The sequence below is a fragment of the Stomoxys calcitrans genome, chromosome 5 (genome assembly GCF_963082655.1).
Source record: "Stomoxys calcitrans chromosome 5, idStoCalc2.1, whole genome shotgun sequence".
Classification (NCBI taxonomy): Eukaryota; Metazoa; Arthropoda; class Insecta; order Diptera; family Muscidae; genus Stomoxys; species Stomoxys calcitrans.
In genome coordinates this window covers 36,265,797-36,290,214 of record NC_081556.1, presented here as the reverse complement: position 1 = coordinate 36,290,214, position 24,418 = coordinate 36,265,797, and the positions used below count along the sequence as shown (strand labels likewise).

The 24,418-nt window shown below is 42.3% G+C and overlaps 1 protein-coding gene across 2 annotated transcripts in view; it reads left to right on the top strand.

The window, feature by feature from the left end:
• Positions 1–24,418, top strand: part of LOC106092939 (prominin-2) — an 82,702-nt gene that overhangs the window by 43,427 nt on the left and 14,857 nt on the right. For both annotated transcript variants that reach the window (XM_059369474.1, XM_059369473.1), the window contains exons 8-10: positions 6,908–7,064; positions 11,144–11,750; positions 17,307–17,598. In XM_059369474.1, the coding sequence (XP_059225457.1) occupies positions 6,908–7,064; positions 11,144–11,750; positions 17,307–17,598 (1,056 nt within the window). The remainder of the gene's footprint in view (positions 1–6,907; positions 7,065–11,143; positions 11,751–17,306; positions 17,599–24,418) is intronic.

The following is a 24,418-nucleotide window of genomic DNA, read 5'->3' as shown; positions in this document are numbered from 1 at the left end:
CGCGGAAGTTCGGCCGGACCAAATCTTGAAACCCCACTACAATGGACTCTGCTAAAAATTTATACAAAACAACCTTAGTTGATACCAAATATCAACCAAACTTGTTTGAACCGTTGAGGGGAGCAGACGTATTGTTATTTCACTCCGCAAGAAGTTTTCTGTAATTCGTAATAGGTCATTATTTTTGGAAGAGAAATTTAAGTCACTCAAGGATAGCTGCGATAGAGTTACCCATTAGGCGGTTGATGATCTGCGTCTGTTTCCAGTGGAACGGCAAATTCAGAGCCCGGTTGTAGGCTTTTCATGGACTCCAAAGACCCAACAGCTGCGGTGGTGGTATTAGGCCGTAGCATGTTATCTGCTACTGAAACCTCGACTGGTAGAGCGGCTGTTCCAGGCTCCACTAGCCGACTGACGACTGGTCAGCACCGGGTTCGAGTCTCAAGGACAAGGCCGAACCTATTCTATCTTCTCATGCCTATAATTTGCCTAGACCATCGGCCTTCCCCCGCACTCGCAACGCACTCTTTAGGAGGTTTAAATAATAGAAGGCGCATCGCTCTCAGGTTTATTGAGGGGTTTGGTACGAATGATCCTAAGACTCTCACTAACAGGGGGAGAGACTCTCTAAATTGAGTTCGACAATTCGCTGCAAAGGCTACCTCAAAGACTACTAGTCTAGATTCGGAAACTGCACAGCAATCAGCCAAAAGGTTGCGGTCACCTGGAGGGAATCCCATGCCTAAAAGAACTAGGGCAAACAATAGTAAGATGGGTCCAACAACCTCTGCTAATGTCGCTAGGGACAATTTTGTAATGGCAAGGAGAAGAACAGGGCTGCATACCTGGGAACAATTGAAGTGGGATAGTCAACGGACTGTCATCAGAATACTCCGATGTCCTTAAGGAATTTCCTGGGTCTCCTCCAGTTTGTGACTATGCAGGCTGGTTTCGAGGCCGATACAGGCCAATTGCCTTCGGCGATCAACCCTCAATTGAAATGTATCGTTGTGCGCTAAAAAAGATTGCTGAGATCTGACCAGGTGCAGCACTAGATTTATTCAAGAAAGAAGACATTTCGTCTCGAACAATGGCGAATGCTTGGAAACTAAGGATTCCCTCAGATCCGCAATCCATACTTGGAAGACTAAGGGAATGTAATCCCAATCTTTCAACCACCGACTGGAAGGTTGAAAGATAATATGAGGCTGATGGTGACCGGAAACATCCAGTATTCGTACTAAGCTCCGACTGTCTTGTTGTCTCTCAACAAGTCTAAAGGAGTTGCATCCTATGGATTCAACAAGTTGAAACTGAAAGTTGAAATAGAAGCGATGGGTTTGGGGAATCAGGAGACGACTCAGCAGTTGTTGCTGAACACTTGCCTGAGGAACTATCGAACACATCGCTAAAGTGTGGCCGATTGCAGGAGAGTGAAAATCCCCTGCCACAATCGAGACAGGAGGGGGTGGCATGGAAAAGGGACCCGACAAGTCCAGTGTGGGTGGGTTATCCAGCTGGACTGAGCTCAAGGTGTGCGCCAGCGGGGAAGCAAGGAACTCAAAAAGTACATCGACAGCTGCAGCTAGTGAAGAATCATCCACACCACAAATGTCCAGTGTCCTGTGGAAGAGTAATTCCACAGCTTTCTCACCAGCACCTGGATACTTACGGAAGCTCATCGTGACAAGGTCTATCGAAACTTATAAGGATGAACTCCTATCGAAATCAGAAGACGAGGCTAACACAACAGTGATGGAAGTTCTGAATCCTGACTATGGTCCGGTTTCTGCAGATAAATCTTTACCATTGTAAAGGTGCTCCTGATGGCAGGGGGATTTGACGTGGTTCTTATTCTGGAATCATGGTTCTTATTCATGAACCAGCGTTGAAATAAACAAGTCTCATTACTGGCTTGCTTCCATATATATGGAACACAATTCTGAGATGCCGCCTTAAGTTGCTGGTTGCGGCCGCTTCTGCAGGGAAGAACAGCCACATTGTTGAAAGTGATACTAATGCACATCACCAGATAGGGGAAAGTTGGGATCTCAACAAAAGGGGTGAGCTTCATATCGAATATATGATAAGTTGCAATCTGGTGATTTGTAATAAAGGGGATAAACCAATCTTTATTACCAGGAACAGGCAGAAGGTACTTGATATTACCTTTGTATCGGAAGATATAAGTGGAAGAATATGCGACTGGGAAGTATTGCATGATCACAGCTTCTCTGATCTTCATTAAATTAGTTTCAGCCTTGGAGAAAATACTGAAGTAGTGGTCCCTCGGCTAAACAGAAGAAAGGCGGATTGGGATTAATTTCGGCACATATTCTGCACGTCTATCCCTGCCAGGCTAGAAAAGGAAGTGGAAACTATGGAGGATATAGATATAGAGGTGAAGGGGATTACGAAGGCCCTGAATGACTCGCTTGTGTCAGCATGCCCTAGAGTCAAGCCAAGCGGCAAACAGCGATCACCATGGTGGACCCAGAGCTGGTTGGTCTAAGGAAGGACTGCAGAAAACTCTCTTTAACAGAGCAAAAGCCACAAGAGCACCACACGATTGGGACATCTATAAGGCTGAGCTAAGGAATTATAAGAGCGAGCTGAGAAAGGCTCAGAACAAATTCTGGGTAGAATTCTGCAGCTCCGTGGAGGATACATCTGAGGCCTCTAGGCTAAGGAAGATTTTGTCCTCGACACCTATTACGTTGGGGTATAATCAGAAGTCAGAGAATGTGTTGACAATGTCTAGAACTACTCGTTGATATACATTTGCCGGGAAATTCTCCAACGGACAACGTGGCGCCAGAAGAGGTTGTCAATGGTATGCATTCGTCGCAGGCTATTGGGGAAATTGTGTGTGACCCGAAAATCCTTTGGGCGATAAAAAGTTTCGACTCCTTTAAGTCGCCTGGCCCTAATGATCTATCACTGGTTGAATTACAGCTGTGTCTGACAGACTAGCTTGCCTGATGACCTGGCTTAGGGAGATATACTCTGCCTGTATCAGAATGTCGTACATACCTGTGGGATGGAGGTACACGAAGGCCAACTTCATTCAGAAAGCAGGAGAACCTTAACACACGAAGACGAACGATTTTCGTCCTATTAATATGTGATCCTTTATGCTTGAGACTCTTCAGAGGTTGACAGAAACATATCTTAGGGCAAAGATCCCTGGAGATCGCCTGTGCGCGGCTGCAGCATTCATATGGTAAAGGCAAATCTACTGAAACAGCCCTTCACGACCAAGAAGGTTCTCTCACTGTCAATGAATGTACAATGGTTGCATTTCTTGACATTGAAAGTGATTTCAATAATGTAACACCGATGTCAATCATGAAGGATTTGGAGTTTCTAGGCATCAACTCTAATGTCAGAAAGTTTATTAATAACTTACTTACTAAAAGATGCATTACGGCAGGCTTGGGATCTGTGGATCTAAACAGGCAGGTGGATCAGCAGAGGAACTCCTCAAGGAGGTGTACTGTCTCCTCTATTTTGGAATATAGCCATTAACAATATATTATAGTCTCTGCAAGAAAAAGGTGTAAAAGTGGTCTGGTATGCTGATGACGTGCTAATTGCGGTTAGGGAAAAGTTTTCCAGCACTCTAAGAGATATACGACAGGAAGATCCACGTGCAACAGCGAACTGGGCTACCGAAAGGCGTAAACCAGTGCAAGACAGAAGTATTTCTATTCAGCAGGAGATACAAGTTGCCTACAGTGGCACCTGCCTCCTTGGGAGGAGAGAATGTTCCATTTACAGAAAGCGCTAATTACCTGGGTGTTTAGCTGGACAGGAAATTGAACTTCAAATCCATCATTTTGGAAAGAGCAACAAAGGCAAATCTTGCCCTATACACCAGCAAGAGAGCCATTGGCAGAAGTTGGGGGTTTAGACCGCACGTCATGTATTGGCAATATATTGCAGTTGTCAAACCTATAATACTATATGGTGTTGTGGTCTGGTGGACGGCGCTTCAAAAGTCCACCTACTGTTCGATACTCAACCGGATCCATAGGATGGCTTGTTTGTGCATTACAGCTGCACTGAGGACGACACCATCTGATGCACTGCCGTGAGGCTAAGGTATCGAGCTCTTTGGTCATGTGGCGGCTATGGACACTGTGTTATCCTTGATACAATGTCCGATATTCCGGGCATTGTGGATTACACACTGCCTGATCCATAGGATGGTTTGTTTGTGCATCACAGCCGCAATGAGGACGACACCATCTGATGCACTGCCGTGAGGCTAAAGGAGCTAGCTCTTTGCTCATGTGGCGGCTACGGACACTGTGTTATCCTTGATACAATGTCCGATGTTCCAGGCAGTGTAGATTACACACTACCTGAGACGCTTTCTGATAAGAAGTACTGTATCACTATTCCTGATAGAACTGATTGGAAGTACGATATCCCTGGTAATAGAAGTTATAAGACTTCTATACAGATGATACCAAACTAGACTACCAGGTAGGCTTTGGACTGTACTCTTCAGATCTAAAACTGGTCATATAGCAAAGATTACCCGACCACTGCAGAGTGTATCAAGCGGAGATCCTTGCAATTAGGAAACTGGTGGAATGGCTAAGATATAATGTCATAACGACGATTAGCATAAATATCTTCTCAGACAGCCAGGCAGCCACTAAACCCCTGGAGTACGTACTTCTTAACACAAAAACTGCCCTAGACTGTCGTAGATTTCTCACCGAGATGGCTGATCGGTTAAAAATTCTCCTGTTCTGGGTGCCGGGCCGCAGAGATATCCCTAAGAATTGTAAAGCGGACGAGCTTGCGGTATTAGGAACTACACTACACATTCAAGGGATACTGAAATCTGTGGTTTTGCCTCTAGCGACATGTAAGCTAAGTTTACCTGATATAGCTGTCATATAAACCGATCTGGAATCTTGACTTCTTGAGTCTCTAGAGGGCGCAAATCTCTCATGACCTTCAACATACGTGTCTTATATGGTCTGAATCGATCAATAGCTTGATACAGGTCCCATATAAACCTATCTCCCGATTTTGCTTCTTAAGCCCCTACAAGGTGCAATTCTTATCCGAATGAACTGAAATGTTACACAATGACTTCTACAGTGCTCAGCATTAATTTATGGTCCGAATCGGACTACAACTTGATAAAGCTCCAATAGCACAACAGTTCTTATTCAATAAGAGGGTATGGTAGAGGGTATATAAGATTCGGCCCGGCCGAAATTAGCACGCTCTTACTTGTCTATCGCTTGCATCGGTTCAAAACCTGATACAGCTCCCATACAGGGGCCACCGTAGCGCAGAGGTTAGCAGGTTCGCCTATGACGCTGAACGCCTGGGTTCGAATCCTGGCGAGACCATTAGAAAAAATTTTCAGCGGTGGCTTTCCACTCCTAATGCTGGCAACATTTGTGAGGTACTATGCCATGTAAAACTTCTCTCCAAAGAGGTGTCGCACTGCGTCACGCCTTTCGGACTCGGCTATAAAAAAGAGACCCCTTATCATTGAGCTCAAACTTGAATTGAACTGCACTCATTGATAGGTGAGAAGTTTGCCCCTGTTTCTTAGTGGAATGTTAATGGGCAAAATTTGCAATTTACAGTTCCCATATAAACTGATCTCCCAAATGCACTGATTTGGCTGAAATTTTGCACAACGACTTCCTATATGACCTTCAACATGCGTACCAAATATGGTCTGAACCGGTTTTAAACCAGATTTAGTTGAATGCACTGATTCGGCTTAAATTTCGCACAATGACTTCCTGTATGACCCTCAACATGCATACCAAATATTGTCTGAACCGGTTTAAAACCTGATTTAGCTCCCATAAAAAGCGCCATGGTAGCCGAGTTGGTAGCGTGCTTGGATTACCAGTGCAGGGGTCGTTTGTTCGATGCCCGCCAGAAGCCTTGGTCTGTCGCTACTGTGGTATCATAATGGACGTAAGTAGCAGTCTATTCTAAACAAAATAGCAGTGTATTGTAAACACCTAAAAAGTTTTAGTCAATGGTGATACCACAGCAGCGACAGACCAGGCTTCTGGTGGGGAATCGAACCCACGACCACCGCACTGGTAATCTGAGCACACTACTAACTCGGCTACGGAGGCGACTAAATAATCAAACTCGTATCATAATTAGATATAGCTGTCATGGAGACCGATCTTCAAATTTAAGGTCTTTGCCATCGAAGCGCAGAGGTTAGCGTGTCCGCCTATGACGCTGAACGCTTGGGTTCAAATCCTGGCGAGAACTTCAAAAAGCTTCTCCCAAAGAGGTTTCGGTCGCTCTACGGCACGCCATTCGGACTCGGCATTAAAAAGGAGGCACCTTGTCATTGAGCTTAAACTTGAATCGGACAGTTTGCCATTGATCCTTAATGGAATGTTCATGGGCAAATTTACATTTGCCACATGAAAAGCGCATTTATTATCCGATTTCGATGACGTATTGCGCATGGCCAATATTGGATCATCTGTGGCTGCAGCCCCCATATAAACTCTCCCGATTTAAAGTCCTGGCCCCATAAATCTGCTTATTTGAGTTATTGTGGCTTTAAAAGACCCATATTAAATCTTGGTCCTTTAAAAGCCACATTTACAATCCGATTTATAGGAAAATTGGCACAGTGACTTGTATTAGAACCCCTAACAGCTGTGCCGAATAGGGGGTCAGATAGGGTCATTCCCGCAAAACAAAATTCTTTGGTTAAAAAGAGGTAACATGTTCATAGGTAAGATCAATGACAGTGCCCATCCTAAGTTCGTCCAGACCAATTTTAATGCCTTTTACTTGTTTATGTTTCAATTCATTTGATAATTTTCTTTTTCTTCTTTCTCATCTGTATGACTGCCCGCTCTCGTCCTCATTCATCATCATCATTCAGCTGCAAGAGGATCAAACCATATTTCGCATGAGATATTTGGGTGAGATTGAATTTGGGGCCACAGTTAAAAATTTAACATCGGAAGTTGGAATGTCACGTTCGATATTCAGTAATTTCCCCCAGCAAGTCAAACTGGATACGGCATACGAACGGAATTGTAAGTATTACAACAACGATAAATAAATATTTGAGCCAAGTTTCTGTTGCTGACCAAGACTCCAGCAGCAGAGTAAACAAATTGAAATGAAATTGTAAAATCGCAAAGAATTCAGAGCAAACAGACCAACTGGTGCAAGGATAACGGGCATTTACAACACACTTACGATAAAGTCAATTGCAAGGATTGTCGAGTGTGATGCTGTGAGATTAAGGAAATGCCAAAATGTTTATCAAGTGCAGTTGATTTTTTAAACTGTTTAAGGATTAACAGGGCTAAGGGGATGATTCATTAATTTTATATGGAATGTTCAAGGATTGTGCGAGATGCCTTGTTTAAAACATGAAATAAAGAAATTTTATTTACAACAAATTGTGGTGCAAATTAAACTCTATAAAGAAAATTTTTCAAAAATGAATTGAATGACAAAAGAAAATTCGTGGAAAATTGGGAAAAAGTAATAAAAATTCAAGGACCTTTTTTAAAAAACAAGCAAAATTACCCAAAATCTTGGCTATGGGGGCTATATCTAATTCTGAACCGATTTCAAACAAGCTTCTCAGATAATGTGGAGGATAGTGCTGAGGAAAGCGTTGTGCAAAATTTTGGAAATATTGGTCAAAAAATGCGCTTGCAGTGATCCTAGAAGTGAGAATCAGGCGATATACATATATGACAGCTACAATATATCTAAATCTGCACCGAATTCTATGAAACTCACCAGTAATATCTAGAGTCATAAGAAATTCCTTCCTGTCAAACTTCGAGAAAATCGGTTAAAAAATCAGCACTTATTTCTCGATATTGGACGAACAAATATATTACAGCTATACCGAAATCTGAACCGATTTCGATCAAAGTGCTCAGATACTGTGGCAGTTGTCGTGGAAAGCGATGTGCAAAATTTTGGTAAGATGGGTTAATAAATGCGCTTGCTGTGAGTCTAGAAGTTAAAATCGGGCGATAAGTAAATATATGAGAGCTATATCTAAATTTGAACCGATTGTCATGATATTCACAAGTAACACCAATAGTCAAGAGAAAATCCTTCCTGCCAAATTTCGAGAAAATCGGTTAACAAATGACATTTTTATTGCATTATTACTGTAAATCGGACGAACATATATATGGGAGCTATATCCAAATCTGAACCGATTTTTTCCAATTTCAATAAACTTCGTCTCTAGGTCGAAAAACCTGCCTGCACCATATTTAAAGACGATCGGATGAAAACTGCGACCTGTACTTTGTACACAAATTAACATGGACAAACGGACAGACAGATAGACAGACAGACAGACGGACAGCTTAATCGAATCAGAAAGTGATTCTGAGTTGGTTGGTATACTTATCAATGGGTCTATCTCTCTTCCTTCTGGGTGCTACAAACAAATTCACTAAGTTTTAATATCCTGTACCACAGTAGTGGTGTAGGGTATAAGAAGTTTAGTTGAAGGACATAACTTAATCTACACCAAACTTCTGTCAAACCAGCAAACCGCAGAAGGATGATCGACAGACGGGTTTATATGAAAGCTATATCATGTTATAGGCCGATTTGAACAGTACTTGATACAGTAGTTGGAAGGCATATCAGAACAGCATTGGATAAATGTAAGCCAAATCGGACAAAAATTGTGGCTTTCAGGGCCTCATGAAGTCAATTCGAGAGATCGGTTTATATGGGAGCTATATCAGGTTATAGACGGATTCAGACCGTATGGTGGTTGGAAATCATAACAGAACACTGCATGCCAAATTTTCACCCAAATTGGACCGAAATTGCGGCTTGTAAGGACTCAAGAAATAAAACCGGCAAATCGCTTTATATGGGAGCTATATCAGGTTATCGACCGATTCGGACTGTACTTAATACAGCTGTTGGAAGTCTTAACAGAACACTAAATGCACAATTTCAGCCAAATCAAAAAAAAATTTCGGCTTTCAGGGGCTTAATGCCCTACACAAGCTATCACTTGCCGCACCGATTTTTCATAAGTGAGCTTGTAGTCCTATGTGTCCCGTTATGATACCAATAGCTATACTGACCTCCTTTTTACTTCCTTTCAGTAATAGCCTCGTCTTCTCACGATCTGTATCCCGCCATAGAAATTTCGCCATCCCATCGACAATTTCGCTGTTCTACAGGGTTGCATGCGCATTCGTCGCCCACGCCCTTTAATCGGACTGCTTCGACACGAAAAGTTTCGGGTTTACCAAGTTTATTGACGCTAGTCCTCAGGCCTTCATTGCCAAATCGTCTGCCATTTCGTTCCCCCTTACTCCGTTATGGCCCGGCACCTAAACGATGCGGATTGTGCCATCCTAAGAGAAGGCGTTAATCTCCTTCTTACACTGCAAGACTGTTTGTGAACTTACCCTCATTGTTGTTATTGCCCTTATGGCCATTTTACGGTTCGTAAAGATGTTTATACTCAACGTCCTTGCGTTAGCACCACACCACTTCACGCATTCCGTGGTCGCCCGTATCTTCGCCTGCAGGATCGTTTTGTGGTCAGACAGTCTGAAACAGATCTCAGTCCCAGGGTTCTCAATGTAAACCCTCAGGCCCACTCTGTCCTCTAGCTTTAATCCATCCGTGTAACATGATCTTGCAGATGGCAATACTAGGGTTCCGTCAATCCAAGACTGTGCCAATGGCAGCTGTGCGTCGCACTCGACCTCAAAGTTCATCCCAGTTATCCGATTGGAAACCTATTCCCTTCCTTCCAGGTTTCTCATCGCCGCCTCGATTATACCGCGATGGTATGAGCTGCTCCCATCCTCAATCCATTCTCCCATCGCCTTAAGTCTCATAGCCGCAATGGCTGCCTCACACTTAATTTGTATGTCAATGGGTCGGATATCTAGAATAGTCTCAAATCTCCTAGTGGCCGTGGTCCTCATCGCACCGCCTATGCCAAGACAACATGTTCTCTGAACTTGTTTCACAGTCCTAACGTTGCACTTTTTCTCCATAGCAGTTTACCAAACTAGTGAGGCGTAACTAAGTTTTGGTCTAATCATGCTCCTGTAGAGCCAGTGGACTATCCTCGGATTCAGGCCCCATTTCGAGTCTGTGGCCCGTTAACAAAGTGCCCAACATCTGTGAGCCTTCTCAGTACGCTCCCAAATGTGACACTTTCCATTCAGTTTCCTGTCCAAGATCACACCTAAGTATTTGACCTTGTCAAATAGCGATATCGTTTTATTGAGGAAATGTGGTACATCAAATTGGCCCATCTTCGTCGTCCTCGTGAACAGGCATATTTCAGTTTTCTCTGGGTTAACAGTGAGACCTTTGAGTCTTCCCAGAGTACTTGAAAGCGGGGTGCTCTTTTTCTTCTCTACTCTCGACCGATTGCGCTGCCGGTGCATACTCCTCTGTCTCCTTTGTCGTGCCCTGGATCGCATTCCCGGTCTGCTTGTTAGCATAGCAAAGCCATTGCTCACCTCTGCCGTCACCCCGTTGCCCTCATCACTTGTTTCGGCTGCAATTACTGCCTCATTGACACTGTCGCTGTCTGAATTCGAGTCGGAAACACCCCCTTTACTTAAAGGCTGGGGACGAACTGTGCATCCCTCTGGTTTATCCGTCTCTTCCTCATTAATTAGTTTGACGACTTGTTATCGGCTTGAAGCATAACTCTCGACTCCAGGTGCCAAGGCACCCACACCTATAGGAGGAGAGGACAACATGCTGCGGTACGACGCCACCACCGCAGCTGAAGGGGTCCTTGGAGTTCATTTTGAGCCTCCTCCAAAAAGGCTTAAGCATTTTTTCGTAATAGGTAGTACCTATTCCGAGATACGGATATATTTATTTGAGGAGCGAAATAAAAACACTTCCGCTCCACCAAAGAAATTTTTTATACAATTATTTCATTGGAAAATCTAATAAAAATTCAAGGATTTTCTTTAAAATTTATTTTAGAAGAAAAAATACTTTTTAACCCCAAACCAAAGTAAAAGCAAACATTTTTTTTATATATAAAAATTTTTCTTGATAAGAAATAGGTTAAAAAAAATCATAAATTTTTTATTAACATAAATTTTTTTGTTTTTTGTTTCCTCTACAGATACCCTGGAACAATTGGAAAGCATACGCCATCGCACCACCACAAATGCACAAATGTTAACAGCCACCATAAATGTCCTGCTGGGCCGTCTGGACGGTGTCTGGGACTCGGTGAGACCGCACTATGATAAACTGCAAAATTGGTCCAATAACTATTGGACCATCGGTTGGGTGGCCGGCATGGCCATTGTATGGATTCTGCTCTTCATGGTCATGTCCTACTGCTGCTTCCTGTGCGAGTCCAATGTTAAGGCCGGCGTTATACTCTTTACAGCTGTGATCATCATATGCATGAGTTGCATTGGTGTGGTCATCTTTGGCATCACCTCCTTGGCCATTGGTGGCAATGCGGAGGTGTTTCTCTGTAAGCCGCTGTATGATGCAGGTGATAATATGGGCAATCGCATGGATAGAATTGCACCCCCACCTGCCACCATACTTACACAGTATGAGACGAATAATGATGGCTATGAGTTGCTGGGTAAGTTATTCGACAAACCGGGCTACATCTATAAGGAGGAACCCCAGGCGGGCATTATAGGGGAACTATTGCGACCGGATGGTGTGAATCGTGCCATTGTTAATGTTAGCTTAGCCACAGCAATAAGGTATGTTCACTTAGGACTTTTCCATTATGACTGACCATTTAGTGTATGCGGATGTGTGTGGAGTAGAGAAAAGCTAGAAAAGCCCATGTAGTAGTAAGTAAATGGCAAAGATTTAAAATTATGCTACTCTAACCAAAGGAAGAAGGTAAAATATTTATTTTTTAGAAAATATTTAGGTGGTGCAAGCATAGAAGACATTGATGACTATGTCAATAGCATTACGACTGCAATAGTGGAGTCTTTCAAAGATAGTTGTCTTCTTCGAGAAGGGAAATCAGCCCAAGAATAACCCTGGATGAACGGCGAGATTCGCAATATTGGGATAGAGGTACGCAGACTGAGTACAGAGTACGTCTTAAAAAATCGGAAGTTTACTGGGTTGTGTATTACACACGGCTCAAGGAATACAATAAGATTACCAGAGCGCCAAAACGTGCCATCTGGAAGCTTTTCTGCGAACAGGTCGATAGCGTAATTGACGCCGGAAAGATGAAAAAGTTTCTCTCAGAAACCCATGTCTCAAACATGGGAGGGATAACAGCAACAACGTAGGACATGTTGAGGTTTTTGATGAAATCAAATTTTTGATGAATTCGAATTTTCCACAGGATACTACGGGACCCACGGAGACAACGGAAACTTGAGGTTGATCGAAGGTTTATCATAGCAGAATTTGTGGCCAAGGAAGCGTTATTGACGCCGCCAAGATGAAAAAAGAAAAATTTATGGCCAAGGAAGCGTTATTGACGCCGTCAAGATGAAAAAGTTTATCTCAAAAACCCATGTCCAAACTGAAATGTTAATAGACGACATGGAAGTGAGAGCAGAAACACCAAAAGATATGTTGACGCTTTTGATGAAAACGCATTTTCCACAGGATATGACGGGACTAACGGAGACACCGGAATTTTCGAATAATGAGGTTGATCGAACGTTTATCATAACGGAATTTATGGTCAAAGGAGCCTTGAGGAGCTTCAAACCATTTGAGTCACCTGGACCTGTTGGAATATTTCTGGCGTTACTACAAAAGGAGGCCGACTATCTGGCCAATAATTTTACAGCGTGCCTAGGACCTGCATGTACTCCGAAAGCCTGGCAGGAGGCAAGGGTGATGTTTATACCCAAAGCCTGCAAGGCAAATTATGCAACACCAAAGGCCTATAAGCCTTACGTTCTTTCTGGCGCCTCATCTGGCCAATATTTTCACAGCGTGCCTAGGACATGCATATACTCCGATAGCCTGGCAGGAGGCAAGGAGATATCCAAGCCCGGCAAGGCAAGTTATGTGACACCAAAGGCCTATAGACCCATAAGCCTTATGTCCTTTCTACTACAAACAATGGAACATTGTGGACACCTTGATAAAATGCGGGACATCCAGCGAACTGCTTAAATACAAACAGGATACCTATGTCAAGGGAAGGTCGGTGAAGACTGCTCTGCACAAGGTTGTGCATAAAATAGAAAAATCCTTCGATGCCAAGACATACACATTGGCGGTTTGCATTGACATCGAGGGGGCTTTTAGTAATGGGCGGACCGTGTCGGTCAATGTGTCATTGATCCAAACCTTAGACCAGTACCGGGTGGACCCGGTCCTTAGAGACTGGAAAACCATGAGCTATGGAACAGGTGGATAAATTGCGGGCCCATGACATAAATATAAGGGAGAAAGTGGCGCAGAGAATGCCACAGGGGCCATTTTATCGCCACTCCTATGGGTGACCACCATAAATGACCTTTAACGGATGCTGACGGAGGAGGGATTTGAACCCGTCTCCTACGCAAGCGATGTTATAATACTATGCAGAAGGGCCGAAAGGATCTTGCATATGGCATATGACTGAGCTAGACCCAGAGGTCTCAATGTTAACCCAGAGAAGACTTAAATATGCCTGTGCACGAGGAAGACGACAGTGGGCCATTTTTACGCACTACGTTTCCTCAATAAAACGATTTCGATGTCTGACAAGGTCAAATACTTGGGAGTGATCATGGATGGGAAACTAAATTGGGAGTTTCACATTCAGTAGCGTACTGAGAAGGCTCACAGATGCTGGGCACTATGTAGACGGTCGCAGGCTCGAAATGGGGCATGTACCCGAGAAAAGGCCACTGGCATTACAAAAGCTTGATTAGACCAATACTTACTTACGCCTCAGCAGTTTGGTGGACTGGAGATGGAGTTAGAGGTCTGAGACTTGGCATGTAGGTAAAACTTAGAAATATATGATGGGTAGCTAAATGATCTATTCACCATTCGCACATTTTGGTACCAAAATTGGTACCATTTGCTACTTTCTTCATGAATGGAACTGGGGGTCTGATATTTGCCATGTGGGTACAACTAAGAAATATATGATAGGTGACTAAATTATCTGTTAAAATTTCATACATTTTGGTACCAAAATTGGTACCATTTGGTACTTTCTTTACAGATGTAGTTAGAGATCTGAAATGTGACATGCAGGTTCAACTAGGAAAAATATGATGGGTGACTAAATAATCTATTCACAACTCATACTTATTGGTACCATTTGGTACTTTCTTTACATATGGACCCAGAGGTCTGAAGTTTGGCATCTAAGTACAAGAAGAAAATATACAATGGGTGACTAAATGATTCACTCAAAATTAGTATTTTTGATACCAAAAAGTGCAAAATAGTGCGAAAAAGCTGAACTTCGCCTGCAATGAACGATGCAAATGCAAATTTGCCCATGAACATTACATTAAGGAACAGGGGTAAACTTCTCACATATCAATGAGTGCTGTCCGATTCAATTTTAAGTTCAATGACAAGGCGCCTACTTTTTCAGCCAAATCCGAACGGCATGCCGCAGTGCGAAACCTCCTTGTGGAGAAGTTTTTACATGGCTGCCATACCAAATAGTACAGTACCTCACAAATGTCGCCAACATTTGGAGGGGAAAACAAACGCTGAAAAATTTTAGGATGTTCTTGCCAGGATTCGAAACCAGGCTTTCAGCCTCATAGGCAAACATGCTAAGCTCTGCGCTACGGTGGCCTTCAGTGAACGCTGGCTGATCAAAATAAGCAATTTGAGAAACATTTTGTTAGTCTTAACAAAAATACGTCATGTGAAACAAAGCTTACTAATTGCGGTGTAACTGGTACCTTAAAAGAATGTATCCCATAATGTATCTCCACCATAGGATGGGGTATAGTAATTTCGTCATTCTGTTTGTAACTCCTCGAGATATACGTCTAAGACCCCATAAAGTATATATATCTTGATCATCATGACAGTTTAAGTCCATCCGTCCTTAAGTCCTTCCGTCCGTCCGTCCTTCCATTCGTCCGTCCTTCCTTTCGTCCGTCTGTCGAAAGCACGCTAACTTTCGAAGAAGTAAAGCTATCTGCTTGAAATTTGCACAAATACTTCTTATTGGTGTAGGTCAGTTGGGATTGTAAATTGGGCATATAGGTGGCCAATGATATAGCTGTCATATAAACCGATCTGGGATCTTGACTTCATGAGCCACTAGAGGACCCAATTCTTATCCGATTTGGATGAAAACTTGCATGAGGTGTTTTGTTATGATTTCCAACAACTGTGCGAAGTATGGTTTAAATCGGTTCATAATCTGATATAGCTGCCATATAAACCGATCTGGGATCTTGACTTCATGAGCCACTAAAGGATCCAATTCTTATCCGATTTGGCTGAAATTTTACATGAGGTGTTTTGTTATGATTTCCAACAACTGTGTTGAGTATGGCTCAAATCGGCTCATAACCTGATATAGCTGCCATATAAACCGATCTTGAATCTGGACTTCTTGAGCTTCTAGTGGCCGCAATTCCTATCCAATTTGACTGAAAGTTTGCACGACGTATTTTGCTATGACTTTCAACAACTGTGCTAAGTATGGTTTAAATCGGCCCATAATCTGATATAGCTGCCATATAAACCGATCATGAATCTGGACTTCTTTACCCACTAGAGGGCACAATTCCCATACGATATGGCTGAAATTTTGCATGAGTTGTTTTGTTATGACTTCCAAAAACTGTACCAAATATGGTTGAAATCGGTCTATAACCTGATATAGCTACCATATAAACCGATCTGGAATTTTGACTTCTTGAGCCTCAAGAAGTTCTAATTATTGTCTGATTTGGTTGAAATCTTGTACAACGGCTTCTTCCATGACCTCCAACATACTTGTCCAATATGGTCTGAATCGGTCTTTAGCCTGATACAGCTGCCCTATAAACCGATCTCCCTATTTTACTTCTTGAGCCCCCTAAAGGCCTAATTCTCATTCGATTTACACATATACTTCTACTGTGGTCTCCAATATTCAATTCAATTAGCAAAGCAATTATTTTCTTCTATCCTTTGTTTATCTAAAAAGAGATACCGGGAAAGAACTCGACAAATTCGATCCATGGTGGAGGGTATATAAGATTCGGCCCGGCCGATCTTAGCACGCTTTTACTTGTTTTTTTATTGTCTTAGATTTTTTTTAGAAATTTTTTTCAAATTTTCAAAAATTTTCCCATAGAAATTTAGTTCGTTATTCAATCATCCATCCATGTATCCATATATCCTTGTAGCACAACCAACATTTATTCCCATTAAATGCTTGCTAATTGAATCAATTGTTGCTTGTTTGTCTTTGCCTAATTGTATGAACAAAATGAATTATGTACGAGTATGTATGTGTGGCTATAAACCAATGATAGCACCTTCACAATTAACTTCTCAATGGTAAATCTATTTCCTTTTCTCCTTAGAAGTGTGAATACATGCCAATTATCAATGATACTGTACGTGTTTCCTTCTTTTCTGTGGCCCATATTAAGCAAGCTATAAATGTGTATGGCCCCACCACTGCCTGCCCGATCAAACCCTGCCCCAAGGTCGTTAGAACTCCTTTAGATGGAATATCCTTTATGAAAATACAATTAGCTTTTCTGCCACGTGGGTGTTGGCCATTGAAGGATGGCGATTGATTATCAGCCACGGCTATAGAAATCCCAACAACAAATAACAAAGAAAAAATCTGTAGCACCAAGGACCTATCTCAAATTAAGCCAATGAAAGCCATTGAAACCTCCCCCCCCCCATTTACTTTCAAAACTCAGATTTCCAATAATTAAAATGATCAAAACCCCCTTTACTCTTGCTCTCAATTATCTGGCAATCTACTAAAATAATGATGCCAATGCTCTTGAGAACCCCCCAACCCCCACTCTAATGCTTTTTCCTATCTCTGTGTACATATCTGCTACTGTCTTCGTACTCAACTGAGCTGGCTTAATTATGTCTTTTAAACTAATCACAATCAAATAACTCTCATCATCGACAACAACAACGACAACCACAACATTTTATGATACTCATTATAACAATGTCCACATGCTGCCATACAAAAACACTAACAACAACCACTGATGTTGACATTCGACCACCCATTTTGATGTGTTATTGTAAATTAAAAAAAAAATTCCCATGGGGTCTCAAAAAATTACCTTGGCTGCTCTCTCTCTCTCTCTCTCTCGCTGTGGCTCTCTCACACACAGAGGTTGTGAAAAAAATGAAGCATCGTACAATGTCTTTCAATTGGATGCATTCGTTAATACAACCGCAATATCCAATTTGAAACAATTCCCCAAAGTCACCCAAGCAATTGATGCTATCGATGTGTCCGAACGCACTCTGCTGTCCTTGACTCAGACCATACAGGACATTTTGGAGAGCATGTTGCAGACTTCTTCATTTAATTTGACCAACTATCGAGCCACAATAGGAGCTCCAACGCCGGAAAAAGATTTAGCCACATTCATTGATCAAATGCAGCGGGTGGCATTGCAGGTAAGTGAAAATCTAACCCACATTTTTTTGAAATGGAATTGAAATACCCACATTAACAACTATAGAGAAAATTAATTAATTTATCTAATTTAATTGCTATGAAAAATTTGAACAATGACAAGCAGTGACTCGGTTTAAGTCTCAAACCGAAAGTCTACACGCATTGCTCCTTTTCGGTATGAGTTTTCCATTACAGTTTATGGTTCAGGGTTAAGCACAAGTCAGGAAGAAGGAGGTCGCACAGAAATTCAAGAAAGACGTACTGGGAGAAGAATCCGGAGCCCAATATTACACACAAACAAATACAAATTTTGCCCATGAACATTCCACTAAGGAACAGGGGCAAACTTCTCACATATCAATGAGTGCAGTCCGATTCAAGTTTTAAGCTCAATGATAAGGGGCCTCCTTTTTATAGCCGAATCCGAACGGCGTGCCGCAGTGCAACACCTCTTTGGAGAGAAGTTTTACATGGCATATTACCTCACAAATGTTGCCAGCAGTAGGAGGGGAAAGCCACCGCTGAAAATTTTTTCTGATGGTCACGCCAGGATTCAGCGTCATAGGCGGACATGCTAACCTCTGCGCTACGGTGGCCTCCAATATTACACACGAGAGAACTGAAATCCGCTGTGGATCTTGTTACGGTGTGCCTGAACGAAGGTTTTCTGAAGGCTTGTCCAACTGGGAAAAGTTTAGGGGGTGTATACAGAAGCTGAGGTACCCTGCGCCAATTATAGAACGCAAGGGAACTATAATCTGCAGTGGGTCTAATTATGAAGTCCCCAAACGAAGCCTTCCTCAAGGCATGTCTAAAACGGCTACCGCTGCGCAATACAAAATATTATAGGGAAACACTGAACCTGAGGCAATTAGGCGTGGAAAGAGGGCACGACAGAGGGCTATTAAAAGTATCGCAAAGTCTTCGTCTTGTTCAAGAAGCAGACAAGAAGACCGAAGGAAATAATAGTGAGGCCTTCTACTTGGGGGGCCCTATCGCACACGAGGGAACTGGAATCCGCAATGGCTCTTGTTACGATGTGCCTGAACGAAGACTTTCTGAAGGCATGTCCAACTGAGAAAAGTTTAGGGAGCGTATGCAAGCTGAGTTACCTTGGGCCCATTATTAAACGCAAGGGAACTGTAATCCACAGTGGATCCCCGAACGAAGCCTTCCTTAAGGCATGTCCAGAACGTCTACCGCTGGGCAACCAAAATATTATAGGTAAACACTGAACCTGGAGGCCACCGTAACGCAGAGGTTAGCATGTCCGCCTATGACGCTGAACGCCTGGGTTCAAATTTTCAGCGGTGGTTTCCCCTCCTAATGCTGGTTTTGTGAGGTACTATGCCATGTAAGACTTCTCTACAAAGAGGTGTCACACTGCGGTACGCCGTTCGGACTCGGCTATAAAAAGGAGGCCCCTTATCATTGAGTTTAAACTTGAATCGGACTGCACTCATTCATATGAGAGGAGTTTGCCCCTGTTCCTTAGTTCCTATATCACCCTATTGACCCATTCGTATAAAACTTGCCACTGATGATGTAAGTCATAAAATAGATTTTTGCGCCGAATTTCAGCCAATCAGGTGAAGGCTTTTAAGGGCTGAAGAAGTCAAATCCGGGGAACGGTTTACATGGGGGCTATATCTCATTATTGTCCGATTCGGATCAAACTTGATATGGATATTGGAAGTCATATGGATATGGAGACCGCCGTAGCGCAGAGGTTCGCATGTCCGCCTATGACGCTGAACGCCTGGGTTCGAATCCTGACGAGACCATCAGAAGAAAATTTTCAGCGGTGGTTTTCCCCTCCTAATGCTGGCAACATTTGTGAGGTACTATGCCATGTGAAACTTCTTTCCTAAGAGGTGTCGCACGCCATTCGGATTCGGCTATAAAATGGAGGCCCCTTATCATTGAGCTTAAACTTGAATCGGACAGCACTCATTCATATGAGAGAAGTTTGCCCCTGTTCCTTAGTGGAATGTTCATGGGCAAAATTTGCAAATTTGCAAACACTGCATCTGAGACCCCCTCGATGACTGTCACCTCGTCGCAATGAGGGGGCCCAGTAAATGCAATGAACCTAAGAGCGATGCCAGTGGTAGCTTTGCTACTGGTAGGGCTTCCCAAAACGGTAAGGTTGAGGGTGAGCAACGAAGCTAAGAAAAGTCCACAACGTAGCGTCGGCATTCCAGTGGAGCGGCTACAAATGGAGTCTGTTTTCCCTCATTAGGTATGGCCAAATCACTACCCTGGTGTACCTGTCCACTTTAGATAGCAGCCCTTCACACAGGCTCTGGACCTTAGGTTAACGACCTACTGCGCTGAGATCAAACGGTTACTGAAAAAGTAAGAAATGAAACATTTGCAAATTTGCAAACACTGAATCTGAGACCCCCTCGGTGACTGTCACCTCGTCGCAATGAGGGGGCCCAGTAAATGCTATGAACGCAAGAGCGATGCCGGTGGTAGCTTTGCTACTGGTGGGGCTTCCCCTGCCGGTAAGGTTATGGGTGAGCAACGAAGCTAAGAATAGTCATAACGTAGCGTTGGCATTCCGGTGGAGTGGCTACAAATGGAGTCTTTTTTCACTCGTTAGGGATGACCAAATCACTACTCTAGTGTGTCTGCCCACTTTAGATAGCAGCCCTCTCACACAGGCTCTGGACCTTAAGTTAACGACTTACTGCGCTGAGATCAAACGGCGTGCTTAGTTCAGGGGAGCCTATATCACCATATTGGCCCATTCGGATAAAACTTGGCACTGATGTTGTAAGACAAAAGATAGGCTTTTGGGCCAAATTTCAGTCAAGTCAGGTGAAAATTTAGGCTTTTAAGGGCTGAAGAAGTCAAATCCAGGCATGAGTTTACATGAGGGCTTTATCTGTTTAATGACCGATTCACATCATTCTTTGCAGGGATATTGGAAGTCATAACCTATGTAATTGTTCCAAATTTCACCCAAATCAGATGAAAATCGAGGCTTCTAAGGGCTCAAGAACTCAAATCGGGGGATCGGTTTATATGAGGACTATATCTGTTTATTGACCGATTCATATCATACTTGGCATGGATATTGGAAGTCATAACTCAAGTCATTGTTCCAAATTTCAGCTAAGAACTCAAATCGGGGGATCGGTTTAAATGGGGGCTATAGCCTAATCTGTACCAATATGACCCATTTGCAATCCCCAACGACCTACATCAGTTAGAAATATTTGTACAAAATTTCAAAAGCAGAAGTCGGGCGGTGCCGAGACTGTGTAATACCCTAAACCTACCCTATATGTACAATGTGGGAGTATGGATATAAAATGAAAGATATTTAAGAAAATATAACAAATCTTATATCCAAATTTGATCCCAAATATCTGGAGCGCCGGCCTTTTAAAAAAATCCAAATATGGCCATCAAAAGAATGATATTTGAGAGTAGAATATTGAATACGAAACGGATACAAAAATTTGACCCTTGGCCCCTTAACTAACGCTTTGTTCGATCGCCACAATATGGACTCAAACGGCTGTAGAGTATGAATCTGACATTAAAATTGGGGACCAAGTGGCTGTAGGGCCACCATCTCCAGTGATGCGGAGTTTCCTAGAGCCTGAAGTGGGAGCTGGAGCAGAATCGATCATAGACGCCCTAATACGCTGACATTTTGAAAATGATTATTGTTAAAGCCCTCGCCATCCATACCGGTATTGGTCCAAATTGGACCATATTTCGATGTAGCTGATTTGACTAAATATGGTAAATTCATACATATATTCGACGAAATGGAAATTCAAAATTCGACCCAGGCGACCTTTATGTCTTTTTACCTATTCTACTTTTATATACAAAAATTCCTGGTGACACTAAATGTTTAGTAAAATACATTTTTTCTAATCCCCCTCCTTCCCGTTTCACAATTAAAACTCAACACAAACATTGAAAGCAATCTTGGTGACAACGCATCTGTAGCTCATGACAGGATTGGAACCATGTATTGGCATGTAATTGCTCCAATAGTTTTTCTAGTTACAACAAACATTATGGCATTGTGACAAACAGGCGGACAGATGGACAGAGGGATTTAATGAAACCTATGGCGCATACATAGGTATTGAAGGTCTACTCTCAAATGAGGAGCACCAACCCTAAACCAATATTTGTGTTGTATCAATAAACTAATTCGCATGTGTGGGTGGGTGTGTGTGTGTGTGCATATGGAATCTTTGGGTATATCAACCTCAACGAAGGGACTATTATTACAAGCCAAAGCTGATATGGAAGATCTTTTTTACATGGTATACTCTGAAATGCAATCCCAGCATACGAACACAACATACAAACTGTCCACATCATTTCAAATGGTAACATAATATCTTTAGAGACATTTTCAGAAATTCCAAATACACTGAGAAAAATTTTAATAAAGTAAAGATAAAAAAAAATCTTGGAAACCCACCACCATGGATTCTGGTAAAAATTTATACAAAATACATTTAGTTGAAGGGCATTATTTTATTCTACATACCAAACTTCTGTTAAAACAGCAAAAATTAAAGCTTCTAGGAGCCGAACAAGGACTATCGAGAGACCGGTTTACATGAAAGCGATACCAGGTTATAGATAGATTTGGACTGTATTTGGCACAGTTGTTAGGAGCTGCAACAGAAAACCACATACAAAATTTCAGCCAAATCGGCTTGTAAGGGCTCAAGACGTCAAATCAGGAGATCGGTTTATACTGGAATTATATTTGGTTATAGACCGAATTGGGCCGCACTTAACGCAGTTGTTGAAAGTCATAAAAGAACACTACATGCAAAATTTCAGTCAAATCGGAAAAAAATTGCGGCTTGTAAGGACTCAAGAAGTCAAATAGGGAGATCGGTTTATATGGGAGCTATATCAGGTTATGGGCGGATTGGGACCTCACTTAATGCAGCTGTTGAAAGTCATAAAAGAACACTACATGCTAAATTTCAGTCAAACTGGACCCAAATTCCGGTTTCTAGGGGTTAAAAAAGTCAAATCGGGAGATAGGTTTATATGGGAGCTATATCCAAATCTGAACCCATTTGCAATCCTCAATGACTCACATCAATATTGGGTACCTGTGCAAAATTTCAAGCGGCTAACATTATGCGCTCGATCGCTATTGTGATTTCGACAGATGGATCGACGGACATGGCTAGAACGACTCAGAACCTCGAGACGATCGAGAATATTATTACTTTATGGGGTCTTAGACGAATATTTCGAAGTTTACCCCCATCCTTTGGTAGTGGGTATAAAAATTCGGGCAAAATTTATTTTTGGTTTTTTCTACCCTATACCACCACTCTAATACATGGTATTAAACCCATTGATAGATATACCGATCGGCTTAGAATCACTTTCTGATTTAGCCATGTCTGTCTGTCTGTCTATGTATTCTTGTGATCATGGTTCAGATCGCATTTGTTGTCCGATTGTCATGGCATTTTGAACAAGTTTCTTTGTGGTCCAAGGACGAACGCTATAAATTTTGGGACAAAACGGATCAGATTTTGATAAAGCTCCCATGTATATCTTTCATCCGATATGGCATTTGAAGGCCGTAGTTGCAACACTTTTGGTCCGATCTTGACAAAATTTTGCAAAATTTTATAAAAAAAGGATCAGATTTAGATATAGTTCCCCAATACACCTTTTACCCGATATGACCTTTTAATGCTCCCCTATATATTTTTTACACAGTATTGGTCCGATCTTTACAAAATTCACCACGATATATTTTATTTGACGTTCCAATACGTGTGCGAAATTTCAACAACGTCGGCCCATATTTAGATATAGCTCCCCTCAGGGACGTAGCCAGGGTGGGGGCCATTGGGCCTGAGACCCCCTCAAAAAATTGTCCGCTTTGGACCATATTCTGTTCGGACATCAGTAGGCTTAGTACAACTGACCGTTTCAAATTTCAGCGAAATCTGGTTATAAATTTGGCAATAATGGGCTTAAGACTAACCAGCAAGGAAAGGCAAAAGTCGGGCGGCGCCGACTATATAATACCCTACAATTATAAATTCGGGCAATATATGAATATATATGTATATGAGAGCTATATCTAAATCTGAACCGACTTTCAAGCAAATCGTTTGAAAGTTGTTGTTGCTACGGGTATATAAGTGCAAATCCGGCGATAAAAATGTATGTAAACATATATATGGGAGCTATATCTAAATCTGAACCGATTTTGATGAAATCTAGCAGATATGTTAAAACCGGTAACAAAACAGTCCGCGCAAAATTTTGTGTATATCGGTTGAAAATTGTAGCTACTACGGCCATTTAAGAGCAAATCGGGCAATACATATATATGGGAGCTATATCTAAATCTGAGCCGATTTTTTTCAAATTTTGCACAAATGTTTAGATCAATAACAAAACAATTCGTGCCAAATTTTGTGCAGATCGGTTGAAAATTGTAGCTACTACGGCGATTTAAGTGCAAATCGGGCGTTACATATATATGGGAGTTATATATAAATCTGAACCGATTTTTTCCAAAATCAATAGCGTTCGTCCTTGGGCCAAAAAAGTAATGTGTGCAAAATTTCGTGATGATGGGACAACAAATACGGCCTGCACTTTGATTACAAGAATACATGAACTCACAGACGGACAGACGGACGGACGGACAGACGGACGGACGGACAGACGGACGGACAGACGGACGGACAGACGGACGGACAGACGGACGGACAGACGGACGGACGGACAGACGGACGGACGGACAGACGGACGGACAGACGGATGGACAGACAAACGGGCAGA